Source organism: Chroicocephalus ridibundus, chromosome 1 (genome assembly GCF_963924245.1).
Source record: "Chroicocephalus ridibundus chromosome 1, bChrRid1.1, whole genome shotgun sequence".
Classification (NCBI taxonomy): Eukaryota; Metazoa; Chordata; class Aves; order Charadriiformes; family Laridae; genus Chroicocephalus; species Chroicocephalus ridibundus.
Genome location: NC_086284.1, coordinates 101,245,204 through 101,271,608, shown reverse-complemented (window position 1 = coordinate 101,271,608; position 26,405 = coordinate 101,245,204). Strand labels below are relative to the sequence as shown.

Genomic DNA, 26,405 nt, shown 5'->3' with positions numbered 1-26,405 from the left:
CAATGTAGCCAGGGGCGTTCTGTGTTACAGTCTCAGAAAGTGTGAGAGTTCCAGAATGGATTTCTAATACAACACTGAGCACCAATTCTTCTGTATTTCTTTTTCATATTCCATTTCTCTATTCCTGAAACCACTAAACTTCACTTACTTCTCTAATACAAGTTGGAAAATGAACATTTTTGTACTGCAAGAGACAGCAAATGTAAGCCAGCTAAAAATGTTTTACCCAGGTATCTCAAAGAATACGCTGACACCAAACTCTATACCAAAAATGACAGCAGCAGTAAGAATGATTCTGCAGTACCAGGACACACATTAATCGTGTATCCACCCCAGTCACCACACTCAGTCACAAGCACAGAGGCCTATCATAGCAGCTACAACAGCTGATTATGGTATTAATTGCCATCACTGACATTTGTCAGCCACTGCATCACGTGAATCACTGGCTGGTCTGGACAAAATACAAGTGTATCAGCAGCACAGGACTTTCTGCAGAATAACTTTAAGAAAGTTATCAAAGAGGAACAGTTGTCATAGGATGTGGGTTCATATTTTGCCATAAATTAGAAACTGATAAGCAAAGACCAGGAGACCAGTTTTCAGCATGGAAGATTAATGCAGGGTGTCTCAACAGCAGTATTCAGTATATTTAATCGCAGTGATAGTTATTCAATGGCGCATTTTTTTTTTCCTACCTACTTTGCTTTTTCAGATGCATTTTCATATTGATTTGTCATAGCACAGCGCTTTCTACTTGGCTTGGTGAAACATTCTGTATTTCCTTCAGCTTGTCTTGAATAACCTAAAAAATACATGAAAATGTACATCATCTCCAATCTGCTGGGGGCCTCACTTCCTCTTTTCCATCTCATTACTAAATATATTAAACAATGCCAGATTTAGGATGCAATTGGAGACACCCTGCTGCAGATCTCAGGTGCCAGGTTGAAAACGGAATGTTTACTATTATTTTCTTGTTTTCTTTCCTATCCATTTTAATGGATGACTGAATATCACTTTTTCCCTTGACAGGAAAGCTCCTTGACCTTTTTAAAAAAAGAAAAAAATTAACCTGTTCTTCTGAATCTGCATTCTAAAAATTGTGGTAGAACAAAGACTTCCAATTTTCCTTTGGAAAATACATGCCACTTCGTCTCTTTCATATCATTGATGTAGGAGGCGTATTTATAACTTCACCATTGTTTATTATTGCGACTAGTTAGGTGTTATTTTTGCCCTGCAGTAAGGCTTAGAGGTGCTTCCCAGCACCGCTCTCATGTTTGTTTTTAAAAGTAAGTACAAAGACTGTCACTCTGAAGTTCTCTCCTTCCCTTGAGTCCCTACATTTCTGTTGTGAGCAGCTCAGGCACTTCATTCTTCAGGCCTTTCACAACTCCTGGATTAATACCATCAGGTCTGGGTAACTTGCTGCTATTTAATTTATCAGTTTGTTCCAGCACTTCGTCTGTTGATCCTGGCAATGGATGCAAAATGCTTTAAGGGCGCCTCTACAGCAGATATCTAAAGCAAGTCACACACACATCCCTAGAAAAATCCCCACTCCAGCAGCCAGAATTACAGATTACAGCCTGGTTCATGGACACAAGCCACACCAAACCAAACGGGGGATTCAATTAACTCAGGTCTTTCTGCTGCTGAGCGTATGGTACCACGTCAAACCTCTTTATGACTGGCACAATCTATAACAGAATTATTTTTTTTTCCCAAATGGTATGCATTCATGTGCTTTGTTCGGCTAAGGTGGCTGCCGGTCTGCTCCCAGCTCTGTGTGTGCGCACACACGTATTGCAGCAGCTGCCCTGAGGACAACCTCCTACAGCTGAAAGACGAGCCTGAGCCACGCTGCAGATGAACGCTTGGTGACATGATTACCGTAACTATGTGGGTACCATCCCGAAAGTGCCTAACCTCAGAAAACATGCACATTGATTCCGACACAAAGCCTCGGTGCAGCAATTACTCCATGGGCTCCCGCTGCCCCAGCAGACCAGCTGGCCACACATGCCACCTCCTAGCCCAAAAAAAGTGGCAGCAAGAGGAATCCGAGGAACCGGACACACTTGGGAGCTTCTCTGTTTACACCAAGACCAAAAGCAGCCTGGAGACAGACAAACTAGGGGCAATGAGGGGGGGCCGACCTGCCGGCAGCCCCCTGGCCCTTCTCCCCCCACCCCAGCGTTATTAGGGCTGCAATGGGATCCATGTGTGATTGCCGGCTGGCCCACATGTGGGCCGCGCTTCCCGCACTCCCAGCCCTGCCGGGGCTGGGGTTTTAAAAGAATGACAGCATTATATTTATATATCTGCTGCCAGAGGCCCGCAAAAGCTTCGCTAATTCTGGACACCTGCAAGGTCCGTGCCATGGGCCGCCAGCCCGCACCAGGGCAAGAGGCGGCTCTGGGGAGAAAAAGGGTCGGGAGGAGGGAAGAGCAGCACCAGCCCCCGGGATGGGAAAGCCAGGAGCAGGGGGAATTGCTCTCTTCATTTGCTTTGGGGCACACCCTGTGGTTATTCAGTACCAGACCCAAACCTCATTAAACATGGGGTTCGTTTGAGCTGGCCTCGGTGGGGTGAACAGGCCCTTGCTCCCGCTGCGGGGGGCTGTGGGTCATCCCGGCGGAGGGGCAGAGCCCAGGCACAAGCTGGCGACCAACCCCGGGGCTGCACAAAAACTCGCCTTTTTAGCTGGCTTCCACCTTGACCACATTAAACCAAACACAGCCAAACAAAGGTGGGGGAGGGTCAGATCTGTGCTGAAGCAAACAAACAAAAATGCTTTCTGCAAAGCCTGCCTGATAGATTTAATATGACTGGGTTTTGGAGGCTATCTATCTTTTTTGTTTGGCATTAATATAAATCAAATAATCCCTTGATCCTGAGAAGGCACTGAAGAGACTCAGTCAAGCCTCCAGAAGGGATGTGCTCCTTAAGTTGGAAAGTTGGCAGATGATTTAATTTTGTTAGCGAATTTGACAGTGCCATAGGAATTTTCCAAAATCAAAGAGCCCTTTCATAGGCTTTTCTACCCAATACTCAATCCAGTGTCTAAGAATAACATTCAGCCCTCATTAATTAATGATATCAATCCGAATAATGTCAGATTGCCTCAGAGACCTTGCCGGGATGGATGAATCACACCCTGCTGGCTCCAGGGCTCTCGCTCTGACAAACTGCAGTGTGCGATGACGGGCTGCTTCGCCTGGAAAGCTCTCACCCACGGAGCCCCAGCAGCTCGCAGCCCCGTCCCGTCTGAGGCGTGTGCTCAGCGCCGGGGGCAGGCTGCGAGGTTAATGGGTGTCTGAGATAACACTCGGCTCCTCGAGGCCCAGCAGGGCAGTAGCAAGATGTTGTGGACCCCTTCCTCCCCTCTCCTGGGGCAAGAGGGGACGCTGAACCCCAAGAGCGCGGCTGCCAAGCAGGGTGAGCTAGAGAGCCGTTAGCATTACACCAGTGTGCCTCTGCTGTGGGCAACACCACAGCTGGCTCATCCTCGACTGGCTTGGTTATCTCTGCTGGGCATGAAGAGCTACACCCTGGCTGTATCAGAAAGGAAAATATTGTTTTTTCACCCCGGTTAGGCGGTGCTGCATCTGCCCATGTACTTTGGGCAACAGAAGTGAGAACAAACTGCAAAGGTCCACTAACTTTTGAGATTCGTAGCAGAGTCAAGATCATATCCGATGGTGAAATGCCACAAAGAAATTTACATCTGCGAGTCTGGCTTTTAGTGAAACTACAAACTGAGATTTCTCACAAGACCTACTCAGCTGATACCGTTCCAACATGGGAAATGATACACCAGCTGTCTCTATAGATTTACAATTTTACCGAAGCCATAATTATGTATGAAAACATCCAGACTGCTTCCAAAGTGCACTGTACTAATATTGATATAAAATTGCCTTGTTTCTATTTGCAACATTATCACAAATCCACTCTTGAAGCTTCCACGTATCCACATGCTGCTTTCTGCGATAGCTGAAAGCAGTGATTCCTTATCAGTCATGAATATGAAGTTTAGTAACATTTGCATATCACCATCTTTTTACGCAAATGTTGCATTCCTGAGGCCTCATGAAAAATTTACAGGCAAGAACAACAACCGCATTGCTTAACACATTCTAATAAATGTTTATTCGCAGATGCTCTCCCTTTTCCTTCTGATGACCATGGCCAGTCAGGCATGCACATCATCTCCTACCCCTGCACCCCAGTTTCCCATCGGACGCCCTGATCCCGCCACGCGTGGGCAGGATCAGCACAAGGCTGAGCCAAGCTCAATGTAAACACGAGCTCAGCAGAAATACACATGTGGCGTTGGTTGTGGGATCCCGGTCACAGAGGCAAAGTGTCGGAGAGACAAAGCTGGGACTTGTCTTTTTGTGCAGTGTTTGTTTATATGCCGCACATGTTATGCCCAGTAACACGAAGCCATCAGTTTCAAGTTACAAATATACCATAAATGCCATAAGCAATTTATTTTTCTGCTGTGCCTGGGAAAGTAAATTTGGGATTTTTTAAAAACCTTATTTGATGCTGATGTGTTCTGATTGCCACTGCAAATATATATGTTTTTATTACGCATAAGTACCATTTTGATGTGATGGCCAAAGCTCTCAAAGGGTTTGATGCTGAGGGGTGGGGCCTTGAGGCCATCAGACTTCGGGACCCCCTCCACAAACAATTTTCAGTTCAGTAGGACTGGACTGAGAACAATTTTAACGTGTTGTTTTCTCGAAGGCATCTTGGTTCTAAAAGCGATTGATGCTTGCGTTTGGAAGAGGCATTGCCAAATAAGCCTGTAAAAAGCATTAAATCTAGAATTTGTTATTTTACTAAAGCATTCTGAAAAATTACGCTAGTGATTGCATTCGAAAAATCTGGTAACGTTAATTTCACCACTGAAATATGATTTCTTTTAAAAGTCTTTTCCTTCGTGGTCCCTGCCATAGGATCCACCCCAACATCTGGATAACAGAATCCAGGCTGACAGACTAATGCACATGTGGAGGAGTGTGTCTGCTACTTTGCTGCTTCTCAGGACAGACACATTGTCTCCCTCTCCTTCTCCCTGTCCCCTCCTTTTCTTTTCCTTTTTGTTTTTTTTTTTTTTCTTCCTTTAATAAGACTGCACATGTCTTCCAGCTCTCTGCTGTGAATGTGACCAGTATGCAATATTGCCTTGCATCGACATAGAACGTCTGGCTTAGGTGATACCAAGCGGTTACTGCCCTGGCTTTGAATGCTTGCTAGGTTATTAACCGGCACATCTGGCTCTCTCCCTAGGAGGGTGAGTTCTGCAGTGCCCCAGGAATTTCTTTCATACACCACTTTTATTAGCTTTTCAAAAGAATACGGATTACCACTGGAAAGGAAGACTCAGGTCATTTGCAAGCATATTGGTCCCCAACCTGTTTACCATGTTTAAAAAGCAACAATAACCAAAACTCATTATTTGATTTTCAGAATTAATCTTTCCTCATTTTAGCGCAGTCCTATTGTTCTTGTATTCGAAAGGTCTGCTTTACTGAAAAAATGGCTAGTGATTTGGACAGATAGAATTAAAAAAAAACATTTTGGAAAGCCACAAAGATAACTTAGATAGTTTAGAAATAAAGCTCCCAAAACATTAATTTCTAATCCTATTTTTCCTGTGGACCTCACTCCATCATCACAGGAGGGAAGAGAAAAGTGTTTCAGGCTTGCTTAATCAAAAGAAAGAAGCGCACATGTAGCTCCAGAGAGCAAATTTATCTCCTTTGCCCACACATGGAAGTTACACAGGACGTGAAGTTAGAATGCAAGAGTTATATTACTATAATTTCCCATCTGGACATCCCTATTTCAGTAATGTCAGAGAGGCCTTTTCTGGTTTTGTTTATGTCACTTCCGAAGCAGTTTAAGACAACTGGGAAAACTACTTTTGTTTTCTTACTGAAAAAAGAGACACGTGGGGGAGTCACAGAGGTAACTCTCCAGGGCTTTCCTTCTACCTGCCTACCAAAGTTCAACACTCCTGGCAGAGCTCTCCTAGAGCTAACTTGGCAAAAAGCTGCTTGCCCACCTAGCTACCTGCCTGCCTACCTACCGACCCACCTGGGACTCCACCTTCCCAGGAGGAACCTTCCTCTTAGTGCATCCCCTGCAACTGCTGAGCACACTTCAAGCGCAGACAGTATTCTCCATGCAGAGCTGGGAAAAAAAACCAGTTTGCTGGACTTGATAATCAATCTCTTTTGAAACCGTGTGAGGCCAGATTTTCGGAAGCTGTCGGCACTCACCAGCTTCCATTGTTCCAAGTGGGAGTTGTTTGCTACTAACAGCTTTTGAAGGGATGATATTTCATGTAGGTGTCTAAATGGGAGCTCTGCTCTCCACTAACCTTTTGCAATTGCTTTTGGCTAGACTGACCATCCAGAAATATCACATCGCAAAGAGGAACATGTAAGCACTCACAGAAAGTGTATTTTAAAACTACGCATAAATAGCCCATACTCCTCCAGCCAGGAAAAAGAAACAACATTCTGTGATTTCCCCAAGCAAGGGAGACAGCCAGGCAAAAAGTTCACAAACTTCAGTAAATTCATACAATGAAAACAAAAACAAAACAAAAATTCCTAATTATATAAATGAAAACAGTGAATGTTTTCAAGAATGTCACAACCTTATTGGAGGTTTCTGCCAAACAGAACAAGAAGTTAAGTCTACCAGAAAAAATCCCAGTTTCTTTAGATCAATATCAAAACAAAAGGGATGTCTAGTCAAAACTCTAAGCCATAAATTCTAGTATCAAATAAATCACAGCCAACAGAACATAAAGATCTTCTCACCTCCTCGGGTCTGAATCTCCTGAAAAGCCCACCTTGGCAGCATTAGACTTGGCATTATTCAGTCAGCTCCAGTCTTAAAAATAACCACGACTCATTTGGTCCACTAAAGTTTATGGAAATCCTTACAGGGTTTTTTGTTGCGCTTGCCTATAAATTGCATTGTCTTCTTAAGGCTTCCTGTCCTGCAAACAGAGGCACTAGCACAGAGATTCAACTGAGATTGTTTTCCCCCTCTTCTGCTGCTTTTATTTAACACAAAAAAAAAAAAAAAAAGGAGAGAGAGAACTGGTAGAAGCTCCTTACAGGAGTTGGAAGAGGACATCTGCAGGCAATTTAACATGAGGGTTTGTTTCTGTGTCAGCTGGCAACCCCTGGATAACTCTGTCATGTAACTTATATGCTAAAACATGATGTAGGACAACCAGTGAGATGGGTAAATATGGCAGCACATCAGTTTTATTTGATTAAGATTTATACTTTTGCAAAGGGAGCAGCCCTGCCATAAACTATGAAAACAAATACAGCCCCGCAGCCAAGAGCACGTCCCACCCTGCTGCACCCCAACAGCGCTGATCTTCATCAAACCCACCTTCTGCTGCAGCCCAGGACAGTCTCTCCCTTCCTTCCAAGGCAATCTGAACAGCAACAGAAAACGGGCTTTTTCAGATGAGGAGGAAAATGTCTCCATTCCTTTTGTGGGCAGCCATCCCTCACAGCAGCCCCCTTTCTATTCAGTTAAGGGTCCACTTTATCCTTCTTCATAAGTCACGGCAGCAGAATGTGGAAGGGCTCACGCAAGCACGAGGCCAAGCCTGCGATCTGCGCCTCAGTTCACTGCTTCCTGCCGATCCTGAAGAGCTGCTCAGGAACATCGACTGGTATCCAAAGAGAGCTCTGGAGATAACCCAGCTCACAAAGTTCCCCCCACTCCATGTGTTTAACTTCCTCCCAATTAGAGGAATCTGGTCAAGTGAGGAATGCTCATCCATTCTGGTTCCACTTCTGTGCTTGCATCAGATCTCATGTATTTTGACATTTATAGCCACGCATTTGAACTGAGGCACCAATTAGATTCAATTGTTAAAATTACCTTCCTCCCCCTTCCTCTTTGTGTGCATGCTTTGGTTTGAATTATTAGCAATTTAGAAATCAATCTTGCAGTTAAATGTTTAATGATATAATTGCTTCTGTTGCCTAAGTTTGTTTAGTTTCTTCTTTATTAGCATGTAATAACTGAAAGTATATTTTCCTCTGTCCCAGTTAATAATGTCTCTGCGATGGCTCACGCGCCGTTAGCCGGCTGGCTGCAGTTCTGAGACAACTCAGAGAGAATTGGAAAGATTTTCTGAAGCTGTAATTAAGGGGTAGGTAGTTTCCCTTAGTTTCTCTAACTAAATGAATTTGAATTGTCAGTTGGCCTCCACTTCAATTTTTAAACATTTTTTTGTTGATTCCGAGTTCATTTTGAGGGCCTCTTAGTCTAAATGTCAGGCAGGGAAGATCTGCTGTCCCACACCCGGACACGTGTGCCAGATGGGTTCATGCCACACAGCACACTCTGCTCTTCAGCCCTTGTCCCCAGATCTTCTCAGTGGAGAGCTCTTACAGGAGGGCCGTGCAGGTCCCTGCCTGCTCATCTACACAGGTTCCGTTGCAAGGAAGCTTGGAGACTGGGAAGAAGGCAGCTCAGCCTGTCTCCTGCTGAGGAGGAAGCAAGGACTGTGCCCCAAGTGTCTTCAGACAGCACCTGTGGTTCTGCTGTGCAAATCTCCACCCTGCCCTGACATCCAGACTCAGGTTTGGGACACGGCTGCTCCTGCGCAGCCTGCCATCTACTCCTTCTTTCCGAAGGATTACTACACTTGTGTAAAATGCCATCTTGATGTTATTATATTGCTTTTGGATTTGGAAAAGGCTTGGGTGTACCCCTAGTTCTGTGTTACATGCTGAGGATATGCCATGTAAGATGGGATTCAGTCCATATAATGAAGAACCACCTACAAGTCCCCCTGTGTTTAATGTAACTACTACGGAGTGTCCGTGTAAACAGTGGAAAGACAGAGGCACTTTCCAAGGACAATTCACCCCTTCCTAACATAGGTCTCTCCCCATTCTCTAAACAGGAGACCCAGAAACTCCTTAAAGTAAATACCAGTCGAGCGCAGTTAAAGTTAGGTAAGCATCTCATCCAGCACGTCCTCAGGCTCTCCCTGATCATTTGCCATTTTGAAGTTATCCCATCTTATTCTATTTTTCCTCCCCAGAGGGCACAAAGCGAGTGTTACAGTTCGTAACGCCAAGCCCCGTGACAGAGCAGAAAACATAAAAAACAGAGGTAAAAAGGGTTACATGTTTGGGAACAAAGCTGCCTCTCCTATTCCCAGCTGTTCCCTTAGGGGCAGTCGCAGCAATGCCTGGTGCACGTTCAGATTTCTGCAGCAGTGAGATTACCACTGATTTAAGCCAACATACCCCAATATGCTCCTTCTGACACCCATCCAAGAAACGCAGGCCGTGCTCAGCCCATGGGTGCTGGAAACACGATTTCTCACGTTTGCAGGATTCTTCCCACATTATTCTCAGGTCTGACATCTGCCAGGTTTCTGGGTTCATGGAAAATCTCTACATATGACCAAGGCAGTATGGACAAATAATTATGTCAGCTCATCCTGGAAGTCTTGCAGCACACCACAGATTTATCTGCCTCCTTTCGCTGAATTTCAACTAGCAGGTTACAGCATCCTACCAAACTTTTGCTGTTCTGCAAGGAGGTGATAACGACTGCCAGCAAGTTTATCTTTGATCCAAGGTAATCACAGACAATATGAAATATATAATGCACGTGCCAAACACTCTTTTCAGGCCTCAGCAGCAAAAGAAATTGTTCCCTTTTGTGTCACAAAAACAACACCAGAAGCAACAGAACTACTGGCCTAGGGGTGTAGGGGATGGATTACAGTAAAACTCACCTACAGTAGTTGAGTTTAACTGTGTTGTAGATCTGGAGGGTAACGTTTGGGTTTTGCATGTTATTAGGCAGCAAAAAGCTGTATTTCTGAGCAGGACCTGGTAGGGAAGGGAGCACGCTGTTGAGCCTGTTGGGTACAGAGCTCACTGGCAAGACAGACATAAGAATTTAGAGAGACAGCAGTGGTCCTGTCATCCTTTCTGTTCTTCTAGGGCAAAAAGGACAGGATGCACATTTTCAGTAAAATCAAAATTGCACCAAGAATACACGTAGTGTAGAATCAGTTTCTCTTTCTAATGAAACATGCCTGGAAATACACAAATACTGGCTACTGGCTTGAGCCAAAGAAGAAACATTTTTCACACAAGAATTTGAATTGGCTTGGGAAAGAACACTGAGACTCTCAAAATGTCTGAGACTCTCAAAATAACGGGCAAAGACTTATGGAAACGATAAAATAGTACGTTGGTGGAAGGTATCTAATCAAATGCCCGTAGCTGTTTATGAGGTAATGTCTGTATTAATAATCTAAAGAAGGGGATTAAACAGCACATCAGCAAAGGACATTACACCCTAAAGTCAACTCTAGGACACCAACAGGACTGCTGAAATAGTCGAAAAGAGTCTTGAGGAGATTAGAACATGGGTAGGAAATAATGAAGCGTGATTTCAGATTTAAGGAGGATGGCTGTCAGTACGAGTATGCAATATGAGATCTAAATAAAGGGGGGAAGGGAAGAGAGATGGAGGAGGGAGGTTGAAAGAGACAAGAGATTAATTTTTGAGCATCGTGTGCAGAGGAAACACATCACCAAGTCCAAGGAAATCATCTCTCCCTGTCTGTGGGCTGCAGGAGGAACGGCCCCTGGAGTACGCTTCCAGCTCTAGGAGCCGCTACCAGGAGGATAACGACGTGGTGATTCGAGAGCAAGCAGCAAGTACTGCTGACAGCAGGGCTGGATGCAGCTGCAGCGGTGATGGGAAGGAAGGCTGCCTGGCCCTCATCACCTGAAACAGACTGTGACCAGAACTAATGCGGGCAGGCTGTGGGATGCTTGACAACCTCCTCTGAGCTCTCCCTATAAATCTCCCTCTTTAAGAAGGTGAGGAGGAGCAAAAGCAGTGTGAAAATAAAGGAGTTTGGATCTGTAGAGAGCAGATACACAAAGGCTGGTCAAAGAGGGGAGCAGGGTGGCTGCACATGAGGAAATGCTTCACAATTATGAGTTGTGGAGAGAAAACTCTCAAGAAAGGTTAAAGATGACCCATTGCTTGGGATATTTGTGGCCCGATCAAGGTAAAATGCAAATCCAATGTACATTAAAGAGTAATCTCTGCAGGTGGTTTCTGTAACCACTTGTTAAGGAAGGAGGAGACTGTCATTACAGCCTCTCGGAGTCCCAAGGCTGCCCAAGCACCATCCTGGTGGAGCCCCCTGAGGCAGACTTTCTTGCACCCCTTTCCTTTAGTGCTCTCACTGCGGCCACATGCAAAAGGCCTGGTCTTGGAGGAATGAAACACTGCATGGACACTGAGGCTAGTGGAATTGCTGGCCCCATCCGCTGGGATGGCCAGGACCTAAGAAGGAGGAGACACCTACTTAGGCAGTGGGCTTGAGAGAGCTTTACAGGCAGCAAAACAAACCTGCAATTTGGGAGCCCTCCGTCCCACTCCAGGCCGTAGAGGGGAGGAAGAGGAAGGGAAGGAATATTTTTTCTCAGTATTCCCAAAGCCTTTTTGTCCCCTTTTTGTCCTCATCCCAGTCTGTCCCATTTGTCCTTCCCAACTTCTTCTTGTAACTTTTCCCCACCCTCAGCTTGCCACCCTGGCTCTAGTTTCCAGGACCATCCATTTTATGATTTCTATCCATCAGCAGTAGAAATGTCCAGACTTTTAACCATCTGGCAGACTGCAGAAATGAGATTTGAACACATCTGACTCCACATAACAAAGGGTTAGTGTAAAGCATATATATCAGCCAGAGCATTGAAAATGCATTTGGTACTCTTTAGTTTGCTCTTTCCTGCTTATGAAAAAGATAATTTTTGTTTAAAAATGGCCTCACTTAAGGAATTATCCATGCCATTAGTCCCCAAAACAATAGAGATTAAAGTCTCTAGACCATCCCCTATCAAAATAACATACTTTTCTTTGAACATGTCATTAACACTGTTTTCCATCTGGCTGTTGGCAGCAATCTTGGATTTGCTCCGAATTGCTGAAAGTTCATCAATTATAGTACACAGAAGCCATTATCTCTCTTTTCCTTTAGCAAGGAGGTATTTGCTCAGGCAGAGAGAAGGAGGTAGAGTTCAAGAGAAAAGAGAAAAGAAAAAAAAGAAAAAGAATTTACTCATGTAAACTCTATGGCAATCATTTGGTTACAATCCAGAATTCAAAACTTCTGAGAAGTAAATCACAGTTTCTGCATATAAGGAGATTCTAGCTTTCAAATACAGTAGTGATTCTGGCATTATTACAGGTAACTGGTGTATGCTGACAGGGGATGGGAATAACACACCAGATTTTAAGCCTGGCACTTTGGGGGCTAGGTGAACCAGCGCTGGTGCGGAGGAGTGTCGCCCACATTCATAATAAACTCAGTTTCTTTATTTTATGAGAACCCAGAGCAAACCATGGCTATCATTCAAACAAGATTTAGCAACTGTGATCCAGCTAGCATAGTTAGTAAGAAGTACAGTGAAATTGAAACAGTGGTGTTACCCTGTCAGTACAAAAGCAGGGGAAGAGCTTTTAAAGTTTTGCCAGAATAATGAATGAAGTACACAGTGAGGGGTAAGCAAAGAGGATGGGACGTACAGCTACTCAGCAACAGGAGCTTCAGGGACTGCTGATACGGATGCTTTTTCACATCTGTCACCGAGGGACGTTTGTAACCCACGAGATGAGAGCCTGCATGCAGCAGTTATCCCAGAGCAGCTGTCAGGCACCAAGTTTGCAGCCCAGATAACCCACAGTAGCTTGCTCACATCTGTGCACTGGGGCTAAAGGCACCGTCTCTCAGCTAGAGGCCATTGCAGGCAATACGTCCATGGGGTCATCATCGATTCACACCTGTGGGAGGTTTGGCTCATTAGCCAACAACTATCAGCAGCAGTTATTCCATATTTTGCCCAGAGAAGCTGTGGATGCTCCGTCCCTGGAAGTGTTCAAGGCCAGGCTGGAAGGGGCTTTGAGCAGCCTGGTCTAGTGGGAGGTGTCCCTGCCCAGGGCAGGGGGTTGGAACTAGAGGGTCTTTAAGGTCCCTTCCAACTCTAACCATTCTATGATCTTCTGGAGGGGATGGGAGTATGTTATCAGATTGACTCCAGGGGTGACATACTGTGATACAGTAGTATTACATAATCCATATGGATCGCCTACTCAACTAGGCTGCAATGTGTCTGCCATTAGCTTACTTCACATGTGACTTTGGGCAAAGCTCTTTGTATCTTTGGCTCAGATTTCCATGCTCTCACTCTTAGCTGAGCTGCCCAAATATCATTTTATAAGCAATGCAAATAATCCACAAAGAATCCACAGAAATTTGCCTTAGCAATGTAAAGAATCCTCAAAGACTAGGCTCCTAACTTAGTCAAGACTCTAAAAAGACATAGGAGGAAAAGCCTGGCTTTATCCTCCTTATCCTGGAGGCTAATAGTAATTCTATCCTCCTTCACTTCTTGTCCCCCTTGCCTATTCAGGCAGAGACTGCGTTGTGCATAAAAAACTCCCAGCATAAAGAAGTCTTGGATCCTATTTAGAGACTCTACAATTCCAGGAAAAATAACAGATTATATCAGACCCAGAATATGCTCCTTAATGAATAATACCAGTTAAAAACCGATCTAACCATAACACAACAGATTAGGTACATCCAGCGGCATCTCCATACTGCCAAAATTTGAAATCCAACATATTCTTTGGCCAACAAAGGAGCTCTGGGATCAGGTTTTGTAATACTTTTAATGATAATTTGGGATGCTGTACATGGAAATGTGCACGTGCAACCTAATTCATAGCCCAGGCACATAATTGCAAAATTCAGGAGTAATTTTCAGAAACAGCTATGCAGTAATTCTTTCATTTCTTCTGAGAAACCAGGTTTTCCTTCATTGTAATATCAGGTACAGTTTTCAGATTTGGTAACCTCAATTTGATAGGTTCAGAGGCAACAAACTCTAGTTACATCCACACAACAAACAAGGTTGTACGGATACAGGCCATCTGAATTTGGCTCAAAGTGTTTGATGCCCTTTGAGATTTTTTTATAAAAAAGCATCCTCTTTGATTAAGCTATCTGGGACATGAAGTGTCTCTGTTTTTCAACTTCCACAAGACAAAAGCAGGCCATGCAATCCACAAGGACCTCTGTTCATCTGCTGCCATTCACCTGTCTCTTCAGTCATCCCAGATCTCAAAATTGTCACCAACAAACAGAAAAACTGGACCATCTAAATATACACAGACCAAATCTTCCACTGGCATAAATCAGCCTTAATTCAATGACAACTGTACCAATTTACCCTAGGTTAGACTCCATTTCTGATAAATGACGTAATTTCTTTACCTACAAGTCGTACCCTGGACTCTGCCTCTCCCGGTGAGGGACAAAGGAACAGCTGTAACTCATTTTTTTCCCTAAGAATTGCTTCCACAAACTCCCCTGGCAGTGATGGCAGTAGCTAACTAAAAACAAGCATTTTATCTTTGCAAATGAAGCTCCTGAAAGCAGAATTTAACCCTTAAAAAAATAAAAGTTTTATTGAATGGTCAGCATACACAAAGCATACATTGTTAAAAACAACACATGAAAAACTCTGGTGGCATATGCACAGTATTTCTGTGACTACTGTTATATGAGTGTAAGGTATAACGTATAGAGTTTAATGAATAATGGGAGAAACAAATCACATTAAAAAATCTGTGTAAATGACAATTCATCTTGTCCATACAAACAGACAGCCTAGCAACTGGCTTCTTGAAAACATCTCTAACCTTCCTTTGAGTTTGATGAGATATAGCTCTTGTCAAGATCTTCTATTTAACACAAGTCTAAGCAGCCAGATCCTTATGTACCTTCCAAATGATGAACTGCCCGAAGCAAACTAGTTCAGACTGACAAGGCTCAGCTTCCTGGTGAAAACAGTATTCAGCACACTTGTGCAACATCCCATTTGGAAAGACGGCAAAAATGGTGCATTTTCTAGAAGTGACCCTTAGCGTACACAGAATAAGAAATCCACTTTCACTCTGAAACCTCCTGTTGGTGACAAAAGCACCTTGATCTCATGACACAATAGACAGAAATCTTCCTTAATATTATGATTAACGTCAACAATTTTATAGCCTCCAATTAAAATGACAGCCCCTTTCAGTGGCATGGGCAAGGTGAGTGGTGAGGACAGAGCTGGTTGCAGAGTCCTGTCTACAAACTCCTCTCCAGTGTGCAGACTTGTTAGAGAAAGCCTGTTCTGGAAGCATGCAGCCATACACAAACCTAGTACCCAAGCCTTTTCAACTATCAAAACTGCTCAGATGACTGCCCAAAAATAATTTCTTAATTCTAATTAGGGATACTGGATAGCAAGAAATCATGTGTCTTGCTTTAAATCAAATAAACACTTATTTTCTTAACAGTTTGCCACTAATCAAAACTAATGGTACTATTTTAAGCCTTTAGCAATAGCAAACCTTATTAAACTAGGGTGCTGATCCCACAAGCCATGGGGGGCACACTCAACTTTACCGATGTGGGTAGCCTTCCTTATTTCAGCCCTCTCACAGGCATTAAATGTGTGTGGAACTGCTTGAAGATCAGGGTCAAAATTCCCCATATTTTGCTGAACTCAAACTAAAAGTCCGAACGTATGCATCCTTTTTCTTGTCCACATCAAATGTTTCTTTCCTTTATGCTTGGGCAAAACGCAAGGCTGTGACTCAGGTGAAACTAGGCATTAGGGAACAACAGGAACACGGGTTCACCATATCAATTATGAATGCTTCATTCAAGCTGAAAAATGTAACGTTTAATCCTTAGTAGCTATGGAACGAAGCTGCCCAAACAAAACAAGGACACACACATTAAGACTTTCAAAACATTCCCAAAATTGGACAGGATCTGGAATACAAGTCTTGCCTTTTCTCATTTGGGAACAGAGTGCAAGAGCTGCAAGTTTAGTTAGGTTTTCTCCTGGTAGCGGGAAAGGCTGATTTCAAAATAGCACACATAGAAACTCACATAATGCAAATGAAATCACCCTTTCTGCAAAAAAGATGTCTCAGAATATTCATATTTCCATATTCAACTATATTTCACATTAATTTTCTGCACAGGTTCGGGCAGAAAACTTACATCTTAAAATCTGTCAAATCTTAATAATTCAGACACTTCCTAGAAAGTGATCTTCAAAGCTACAGCTCTAAATGTGCATGAATGCGGCTGTGTCTGCTTATTCAAGAAAATAAAAGCAACAATACCGTGTGATTACCTGATGGAGTACAGTTAATTAAACAAAACCTTATCAAGGATGACTGTAACGAACCCTTTCACATCACCACAGCAACGAGAGAGAGAAAAAACCATCACACGAAATAGTCTTTCCCCTCATGTCCTGTGCACTATATTGTCTCATGGCTTATTTTTTCCTCAAGGCTTATTTATAGACTGTAGTTGTGGCCACTTTAAAGTCTAAATGGAAAGAGCATCCGTGGCAGCTTTCTGAAGAATGTGTTTAGACCAAAGCGGACCCTAATGACATAAACAGAAATGTGAAGGGTTTGATGTCTAGTAGGCTAGCTTTCCTACACCAAACAATATTAAAGTAGTTGCCTTCCTTGCACCCTTTTTCAACGTAACATCAATTTCCGCGTGCCGTTCTGCTGAAAATAGGCTCCTACAAGTTCCCTTGAACACATAATTACAGAGATTTTTATGCAGCTCTCTTTTACTCACTGTAATAAGATGCATGCATACCCAGCCTTGCCCTCTCAAACTCTAACTCCCATGGTTAAAAAAACCTACTTCAGATACCAGTTTTGGCAAAGAGCGTGAAACTGAGTTCTTCCTAATGTTATTTCTGGCGCTGCGGACACTTAGACAGCATAAAGAGGTACTAAATCCCCTTGGATTTTTTGAAGTCTTACTGGTTGAAATCCAGGTGACGAGACATGTTGAGGCGAGACTGCTTATGGGAGGGGGGGAATGTTTCCTTAAAAACAACTGAGGACCAGAAGACTGAAAGTTCTGGGTTTGGAAAACTTGGAGAGGGAAGGGACAAGCTCTCATACTACTGCTAGTCATCCTAGAATCTAAACACAATCCAGAAATGCTGTAGGGAGATATATAGAGAGGTTCTTTCATTCACTACCTTTTTACAGGAAAAGTGAGTTGTTTAAAATAATATTTAATTTTTATTCAGTTAAAAATAAGTTGTAAAATGAAGCTTTTCTATAGAGAGCTGCTGACTTGGAGACAGCAGTCGACTGAGAAGAAACTCCATGAAAGAAGTTGTAGAAAATGTAACTTCAAGGAAAGACTGAAAGACAAGACAGACGGACAGAAAGGCAGTTAGAAAGAATAAAAGAAAACTTTTCACATACAGCCTGCCTAGCATGGCTGATCTATTTACTTGACTACAGCAATCTTATTACACCGGCAGCATTTTCAGATGGCAAAATGCAAGCGAATGAGAAGCATGCACTTTCATCAAATTGTTTGTATCTAAGTATCAGATGGCTTTTCCCATTTAAGGCACTGCTATACGAGTGTCTTTTTATTTTGCTAAAAAGAATTATTCTTCTTCTCTAGAAGCAGTCAGGAAACCATTTGCAGCCAAAACCTCTAGATGAGAAAATAGTGAGGAAGAAATAGAGTATCCCCCAAACCAGTCAGTTTGTGAGGCTCAAATGCTGTTGTTTATGTGGAACACCCCAAAAACATCTTGATCTTAGCAACACACCATCAGCTATGCCTGCTAAGTCTAGCAGGTTCCTAGTCTTCAGTGAAGAAGGATAAGAAAAACAGGGTAACAATACTAACGATAATAGTAACAATGCAGTAAAAACAGTACAACACCTTCTGAAATGCAGCAAAAGAATGCTGGTTTTAAGGCAATAGCACAGTGCAATGGGCAAATGTGCAAATGTTTGCAATGTGCAAAGTCACTCCTATGACTTACCTAATACTATGCCCTGACTCGCTTCAAAGGGATGCTTGTTTTGGCTTTGGGTTTTTGCATTGTGCTCATTTTCCTTCTTCAGTTGAACTTAATGTTTGCCCACGGCTTTCATGGAGCAGAACCGGGGACATATGAATTCAGTATTTTTCAAATAGGTGTATTTTATCAAGCATTTATATTACAGGACAATCAAGGCGTTTTAATGTCAGAAAAAGTTATCCTCAAAATATCCATATACTTCAGAGCACATCAGTCCAGGTGTCAGCAGCAAAGACTGCAGGACTGACTCAGACAATAGCATGCAAGTATGAAGGAATAAAAGAGCCAGTGTGGTGCAGTAGCACAATTTATAAACATACAAGAAAACCTGCAGTATGTATACATATTCTTTAATTTTATGACTCTCAAAACAGCTGAGGACTTACAATAAACAGGAAACTAACCTTGATGTGAGCTGCTGGATCTGGGACAGTCTGAATCATGTCCTTTAACAGGCCAACGTGTTTACCAGGAGCTCAGATCCCAAGGCAGCTGCATAACCAAAGAAACAAAAGTCATATGATTGTATTTTAAAAGTTTATTTTCAATAGAAATCTCTTATCTTTTTATAGACTGATACGCATCTTTCCTTTCCCAGACCTCCTCAAGAACCAGTACAGTTGAAGGTCTAAGACATTTCTGTTTCCATACAGTCTGTTTAGGATATATTTCATACAGGAGAAACCAGTCAGCCCTGAAATTCTCATGGAAAATTGGTCTTTATCTATAACGGACAATTTTCCTGAAATAAGAACTCTGGGATATGCACCCCAGATATCAGGGATTTCCACAATCCCTTCTTCCCAATTTAGAAACATACAGCAGGATTGGGACAGATCTGGAGCTGATATAAATCAGTATCACTTCACTGAAGTTGTGCCCATTTACAATAGCTGCAAATATGGTCCAGCCGCTCAATTAACAGCACTTCAGAGCATGGATCTTCTGGGATCCCTTATCCATGTCCGGTAATAAAGTACAGAGGGGTTGGGACAGGCGGAGTGTATTTGCCAGCATGTGCAGGGGGTGGGAGACCATTAAAACAATTTAAAATAATAACAATATATAATGTAAATAACGTAGAGTACTGCTCAGTAACTAGAACATCAAATAACTGCTAATAAATTGGGATCGATAAGTCAGGAAACTACAAAACACATGGAAAAATATAGGAACGTGAATGTCATTTAAAGTACTCTGGCTTTTTCTCCATTCTCCCTAAAAGCCTGGAAATTCCCATTCCTCACGCAAGAGGTTTCCTTTTCCCCATGACCTTGAACTTCTTTCATCTTTCAAAGCAGAGAGTCACTATCAGAAAAAAATATCTTTTTCCTCAGCATCGGCTTTTTTTCTTTCATTATCTGTTCTCATATCCACACTAACTTGCAAATCAAATTGCAGATAGCTTTTACCCATTTACTCAGGAGCTATTTGTGAACTGTGGTACTACACAGTGCAATTAAAGGTATCACCATTTAGATCTTGGTACATTCCCCCCTTACTACCTAACGGAGCCAGCTTGTCCCTCTTCAAATCCATGAAAACAATGTACTTAATTCGACAGCCCATTAGAGAAACCCCAAAACAAGCCAAATTCCCATTTTGTACACTTCCCTCAGCTATCCGTGGATGATCAAATGGGATACTGATGTCATGGTTTTAAGTGAAGATTTTTCTTTCCACAGAACTCAAATATCTTCAAAAGCAATAGACACTTGTTTTGGCAAAAGCAGACTTTCAATAACAAAGTTGTTCAGATTTAAGTCCTATAGAAACACTGACATGCCTTTCAGTTCCCTTCCTCCCTTCCCTAGTAAATCCTCGCCCACCACGTTATTCATTGGATTTATGGGATTCATATCTTAAGCTTTCGAAACATCATACACAGGATCTGGAAACTACTACATTTCATTTAAACTGAACAGAAAAATATTCTGAACCCAGTGCTCAATTGTGTTTTCACAGCTTGCCCGCTTTCATCACTGCACTGCCATAATGGCACCTCACCCCAGCAAAGAAGCCTACCCAGGAAAGAGGGGACTTGTGCCACAGCAGTGTTTATTTCTGCCTCTCGAACATCTTTGCCCAGTGTGCACGTGGGCACTGCGTCTCTCCTCCCTACCCACATATTTCAGTCGGTTAACCCAGGTTTCAGAAGAGAGGTGGGTTTAGATACATTTTGGGAAGCAACTTCCAAAAACAGCTAGACAAAGAGAAGGGGCTGCGACGCTCTCTACGGAGCTGGGCACCTCCGCCCCTCTGTGTCCCCAGAAATGCCTGCCCCAGAGCCCGTCCCCTGCCCAGGACCAACTGTGTGCCACCTGGCGTAGTGGTGGAGATGGAGCACGCAGGACCCCCGGCTCGCCCAGCCTGCCACAGCTCAGAGAGCCGCTGAGCTGGAAACGCCTGACAGCGGGGCAGGCATTTCTGCCTCTCCTGAGCTCCCACTGCCTGGGTGGCTCGCCCAACAAAAGCAGGATTTTGCACTTAGGAAGCACGTGTTGAGCTCAGAGGTGTGGACTCCATTCCAGAAATGCCCCGTGTCACTCCGGGGTGGGAAACAGACTTTTCTTTCAGAGCTCAGACTTGCTTGAAGCTACTGGGGCTTAAGAGAAGTTTTTTGAACTATGCCAGGCCCATTCATATCACGTCTTTTCCCCAAGAAGACGGATTCTTTATAGAAGAGAAGATGACGGAGAACATTTGCAAACCAGTTGCCAACTCTACACCACATGGTATGGGAATCAAAGACAAGCACATGTTAGCCAATGTGAGCTGGAAAGATGCACATGCAACTGTTCTGGCCATTTGACTTTTCCCCCGTACTGCTGTGTAGCCGTGATCCTAAAAGGGGGAATTCTGCTTTAAACTCAACCTTTGGCAGTGTATTCTTCTTTCTCACCTGGACATTCATTTACAGCTGCTCTAAAGTGGGACATGTCCTAGTTTGCAAAAGGCACGACTTTTGTCTTTTTACGTCTGGAAATCATTGTTAAAAAAAGCTGTGACAGTTTTCTTTGCTTTTTCCAAACAGAAATATAATTTTAATTATTTCAGCTCCACCTTTACTGGCTGGAATGGGAAGCTTCCAGACATCTGGTACTAACTTGCTGAACCAGATGGTATTTATTGCCCGAACCTCCTCCACCCCCACCCCAAATTTCATGCTGGTCATGTTTGTGCTTGACAGTCTGTCACAGGGTCTGCACGTGGCTATAGATTTTGCCCTGCATCGCCTGGTTAATATGACTCTAATGTAAGAGCCAAAATGGCACTAAAGCCTGGCTTAGGGAGACATGTCTTTTCAGGAAACTGAAATAAGGAAACCAGAACACAAACTGAAAGTTAACTGCTTGCTTAAGTGCCTTCCTAAGTGCTGTGGGGCCACGGTGCAGCATGGATGGGGAAGACATGGCTTCTCAGTGGAGCTGGAGCACGTGTACTTCCACCCCACAACCAACGCATGCCCACCAAATGAAAAGAAGCAGTATTTCAGTTATATATGGGGGACAGAGCATGTACTGAGCATGCCCCAGGGGCCCTGGGAGAGAAGGCACCAGAGGACAGACAGGAGACTGCTGGGACAGTAGACCAGGCTCACATGCCCTGCCCACATCCCCAAGAAAAGAGGATAGCTGGCATCAGGCTGTGGGCAGCATTAAACACTCACAACAGGATCTGGCTTTTGGTACTGGTTTCCATTCCCCTGATGCATCCAAAGCATCGTAGAAGAACAACGTCAATAGTGAAAATAGTGAAAATAGCAATATTGCTTATGAGACGGGAGACACAGATTAGCCTCTGATGTTCAGGACAGATTAAAATATCAAGATAAAACCATGTTATTGTACAAAACCAGCCAGACCTGGGTATGCCTGTGCTACCCCATACGGGGAGGAGACAGATAAGCTAAGGAGTCTGTTGTCTTTCTGTGCACGCGTGCATGCAACCCGCGTCTTTGGAGTTATGTAAATACATCAAAGGGTCACAGAATTATGTACAGCTCTAGAGTTCACCAGATGTGATTACATTTATAGTCGTATCAAAAGGATTAGACTTTTTAATGTGCACATATAGTGCCAAATTACTGAGAGGCTGAGCGTCCCCTCTATAGAGGGGGCAGTATGCACCCCTCTCTTGTACATTTTTGCACTCATGTTACCTTGCAGACAGGAACATAGGTCTATTTTTCATAATTTGGCATTCTATGCTCAACTAAAAAAACTAGCAGGTTCCTCCTGATGTGTCCGACACCCTGCACTACAGCGCTGGGAGAGACCATGACCGGGCAGTCAGCAAAACTGATGGAAAAAGACTCCAGGCCAAACTCCTGGCAAAGCGACGCCCACACGGAGCAGAGCTTGGCTGCAGCAAGTTAAAGAAACACGGTCTGCACTGCTGTTCTGCTGGGGATGAATGTTGCCCGAAGTACTTATCTGCAAAGGGAATAATATTCCAAATACAGCCACAGTGTGTATCCAACACCGGGTAACGAAGGGCTGCTGAATCAACGACAAAAGATGCCAGAATTGCTGGGCCAGATTCCTGGTGCAGTGAAAGCAAGGACAATATCAAATGGTTACCCGAGCACCGGCTGCACGGGAGAGAGCAGTGCCAAAGCTCTGCCTGCAGGACACCAGCTCTCTCTAAGGAGCCCTCTGTCACTGCTGCGGGGACACCAAGAGCCTGTACTTCACAAATATGTGAATGTCAGAGAGCATGAAAAGATATCCATGGCACACAGCACTGGAGATTTGCGCGCGCGCGCACACACACACACACACACACACTCACTCTCCAGTACGATGAATAATACAGAGTGGCATTGCACCGAACTTCTACCAGCATAATTTTAGGATGTTTACCATTACTCACAGGAGGTGAATCCCTGAACAGTTATGCAGACTATCCCAAGTGAGTGCCAGCAGGATTTTCAGACCCCCTCACACTGTCATGCAACTGTACTTGTCACATATTTTACAAGAACTGATGTTTTTCAGCTGTTGGAGAACTTTTGAGGCATCCATTTCTGGATCGTTTTTTCAGGAAATCTCTTTTTGTGCCTCTGGGTCCTACCAGCACTGGTGAGACCGTGCGTATAAGAGAGAAAGGTTGGGATATTCAGAAGGACGAAGGACTGTAAACCTGCTCTCAGTGGTGTGTAAAAACAGTGTAAGCTCCTGCTCCTGTAGGTTAGAGCTGCACTTCTTTGGTAGATGAATGCCCTGCGTGTGGTTTTCAGCCTTTCAGTGATTTGTGGACACCCACAATCATTCCGGTTATGGTGGGAGCCCTTGTATAGCAAATTTAAGCCAAATTTAGGCTTGCTGCTCTTCAGAAGTAATTGACAGATCTCAGGAGCTGCAAGGACCACTAACTGAAAACCAGTGTGCAATCATTCCCCTAGTGCTGCTGCTGCTTTATTCATCGTGTAGGGCTTTATTGAAATTATTACATTAAGTTTTTAAGTTCTTTAAATTAAGTCCTTTAACAGGGCTAAGAAGAGAAGTGGTGAAATCCTCATGCATTGAAATAAACTGGACTTTTTCCACCGTCTGAAGCAGGCCAGAAATTCATCCACTCTGCCTTAGTTGATATGTCCAAAATTCAGGAGCAGAAGGTGGTTAAAAGCATGCAGTTTGGACACGCTAAACAAACAAAACAACGAGCTTCTTGCACAGCATGGTGCTGTAGTTTACACCTCCCCTTCTCTAATACTTCCAGGTTCAGAAGAAGGTACCGTAGAGCCAGGCAAGCAGCCTGAGTCAGCTCCTGCCGGCACCGAAGGTGTGCCGAGAGCCGGAGGGGAGCCCTCCCAGGAGACGAGGCAGACCATGGACCACTCTGCAATGAAGACGCCTGTTTCTGGGGGGAAACGGCTCAAAGAGCAAAACCCAGTAGTATCTAGTGAAGAAAGGCCCAGAATGCAAGTCACAGGAATGTTTATAATTCAGCGTTTGTAAGCCAGGGCTCCGATGAGCAGGCTGTGAAATACAGCTCTTCCAAGCCAGGGCCAATGTCGACAGTACGCTGTTGCGTAGCAGAGCTGCACGACATGGGCTTAGAGCTTTAATGTTTAACTTGTGGTTGGGTATAACCACTTCAGTTCGTGGTTTTTTTTTTTATTTTGTTTCTTTTGTTGTAACCTCTCTGCATTTTAACAGCCTCAACAATAAAACGCTGAGGAAAGACCCTGCTACACCCAAGAAATGCCACTGCCAAGGCTGTTCACCTGCAGTCAGCGTGTAGCTGCTGTTAGGGTAAGGCTTCATGATTGCAGGTGGAGATACCATGAATAAAACAACAGTACAGGAGAAGAAAACCAAAATAGGAAAAGATGTGTCAAACAACGTTTCTACAACTTTCCATTCTCAATGTAAACCTTTTGCACTCATCCTGCCCTGACAGGACCGAACTCAATGGATGTGCTGTGCACCGTCTGATGTGCATAGCTGCAGGAGTGAAGCGATGCTCAGTGGCATTGATTATTGCAACAGTAAATTAGGATCAATAGATCTGGGCTGGGAGAGGTTCCTGACCTGTGAACCTAGCACACTTCTCTTCTGTACTTATGAGCACATTAAATAAATGGTAAGTTCTTTGGGAGATATTTAAATAGAATAATAACTCATTGATATTTTTCCAATCACATCTCTTTGACAGTTTGCTGGGTTTTTTTTAATGATACGGCATTATTTGTTTAAAAAATAACGCTATTTCTGTCAGTCAGATCAGGGTGCTGGTCTAACTGGCAGCAAACCACCCTTCTGGTGGGACTCCCTTCCAGCAGCAGCACTTCCCCGATGCTGCAACAAGCCATGGTGCCCCCAGAGCACCCGGGGTAACGCGTGGCAGGAGGGAGCACGTACCGGCTCGGGCTGGTGGGTAAGTAAAACCTGCCCCACGGCAGCGGACGTGGGCTTGGCGCGGTTCAAGCTGACCGTGAAACCACAACTTGAGTGTTACCGTAAGTCAGTCAGTAACCGAAGAATAAGCCATGTGTCACCACCTGTTTGCGAAGGCACAGATGGCCAGGGTTTACAGTTAGCTCTGTACTAATAGCAGTACTCCAGGTCCTTAACGTCTGGGGGGGGCAAATGGATGCATCTATCTGAAGCCGCGTCTATGCCATCTGTGTCTATGTCTGTCTCTCCTGGAGTTCATTGAAACTGAAGAGGGAAGATGGATTTTCTTTTGGGATACAGAGCGTATCCCCACGTATATTTTTCTTGGAGGGCTCAATTCCCTCATAGGGAAAAGACAGAAAAAGTTCCCCCTCTCCTTCCCTTTGTGGAGCCAGTGGAGAAGGCACATTTCTACGTCACCACCCAAAAGTATCTGTGCAGCTACTGCTTATCTCACGTTCCAGCCCATGATCTCAGGGGAGGATACAGCCCTAAATTAGCTCATTTACAGTAGGAACTTTAGACTACAGCCAAAAATATTTGTCTTTATTAGTACTTCCTATATAGTACGCCTCTGACCAATAACTTGTTTTATTTATTTTTTTGGCAAATTACCATGTTCTTATTCAAAGCCGTAATGAGGATTATATATCAATGTGGAATGCAGAGCAGCTATTCCTGAAACTCCCAACTGCATATAAAAGAGTTTGGAATTCCCCAAACACTATCTCTTTAGTCCAGGCCACTTACAAATGTGGTTAACATGAATGAAGTAATATCTTCAGAAAGGAAGGAGACTTTTGAGTCACGTCTGACACATTTAACTACAGCAACCACTTTCCATAGCTCAAGGTTTTGACTGTCTATCTTAATACCGTGCAGGGGTGTTTGATAATGATTACTCCCTGATGCTTATCCTGTTACAGGATACTTATACACATGCACGGGATACCAAGGGGAGAGTAACGAATGAATTCAAGACTTTGTACTCTCCAAGTGGAAAACCACAGAGGTCACCAGAAAAGTTCCCGAATCAAATCAAATTCCTACCTGGTGCACTTTGCTGCTTTTCTTGTTTCATGCTAGAGCTGCCCTGTCGGATTTCTGTGTTTAATTATTCAAACTCAGCTCAACTCCATGCTTAGCTGAAGGTGTCTGCCAGTCAACCCCAGAAAAGTGAGACACGTGGCCATGAAGTAACCATCATGTAATTTCTGTCTGCAGATTATAGTTATGGACCTTAGTGCTCTACAGAAATATAACTTTCCAAAGACAGTGCATTGTACAAAAAGCAGGATGACATCAGGAGAGATATATAGTGACAAATAGTAGTTTCTAATTTACATTCATTCCACTGTTAAAAGCCCAAGCCTGTTTCAACCATTTTAATCGATACTCCACTTAAAATTACATGTGCTGAAAGATACACTCACTCAGTGTTATCAAAAGAACAAATAAC

General features: G+C 43.7%; 1 protein-coding gene across 2 annotated transcripts in view; it reads right to left on the bottom strand.

Annotated features, from left to right (window-relative positions):
- ERG (ETS transcription factor ERG) overlaps positions 1-18,533 on the bottom strand; it is a 109,573-nt gene extending 91,040 nt beyond the window's left edge. The window contains exon 1 of one of the 2 annotated variants that reach the window (XM_063345417.1): positions 18,446-18,533. In XM_063345417.1, coding sequence (XP_063201487.1) covers positions 18,446-18,484 — 39 coding nt within the window. In that variant the 5' untranslated portion in view covers positions 18,485-18,533. The remainder of the gene's footprint in view (positions 1-18,445) is intronic. The other variant, XM_063345435.1, reaches the window with a different exon arrangement.
- Positions 18,534-26,405: the final 7,872 nt, after the last annotated feature.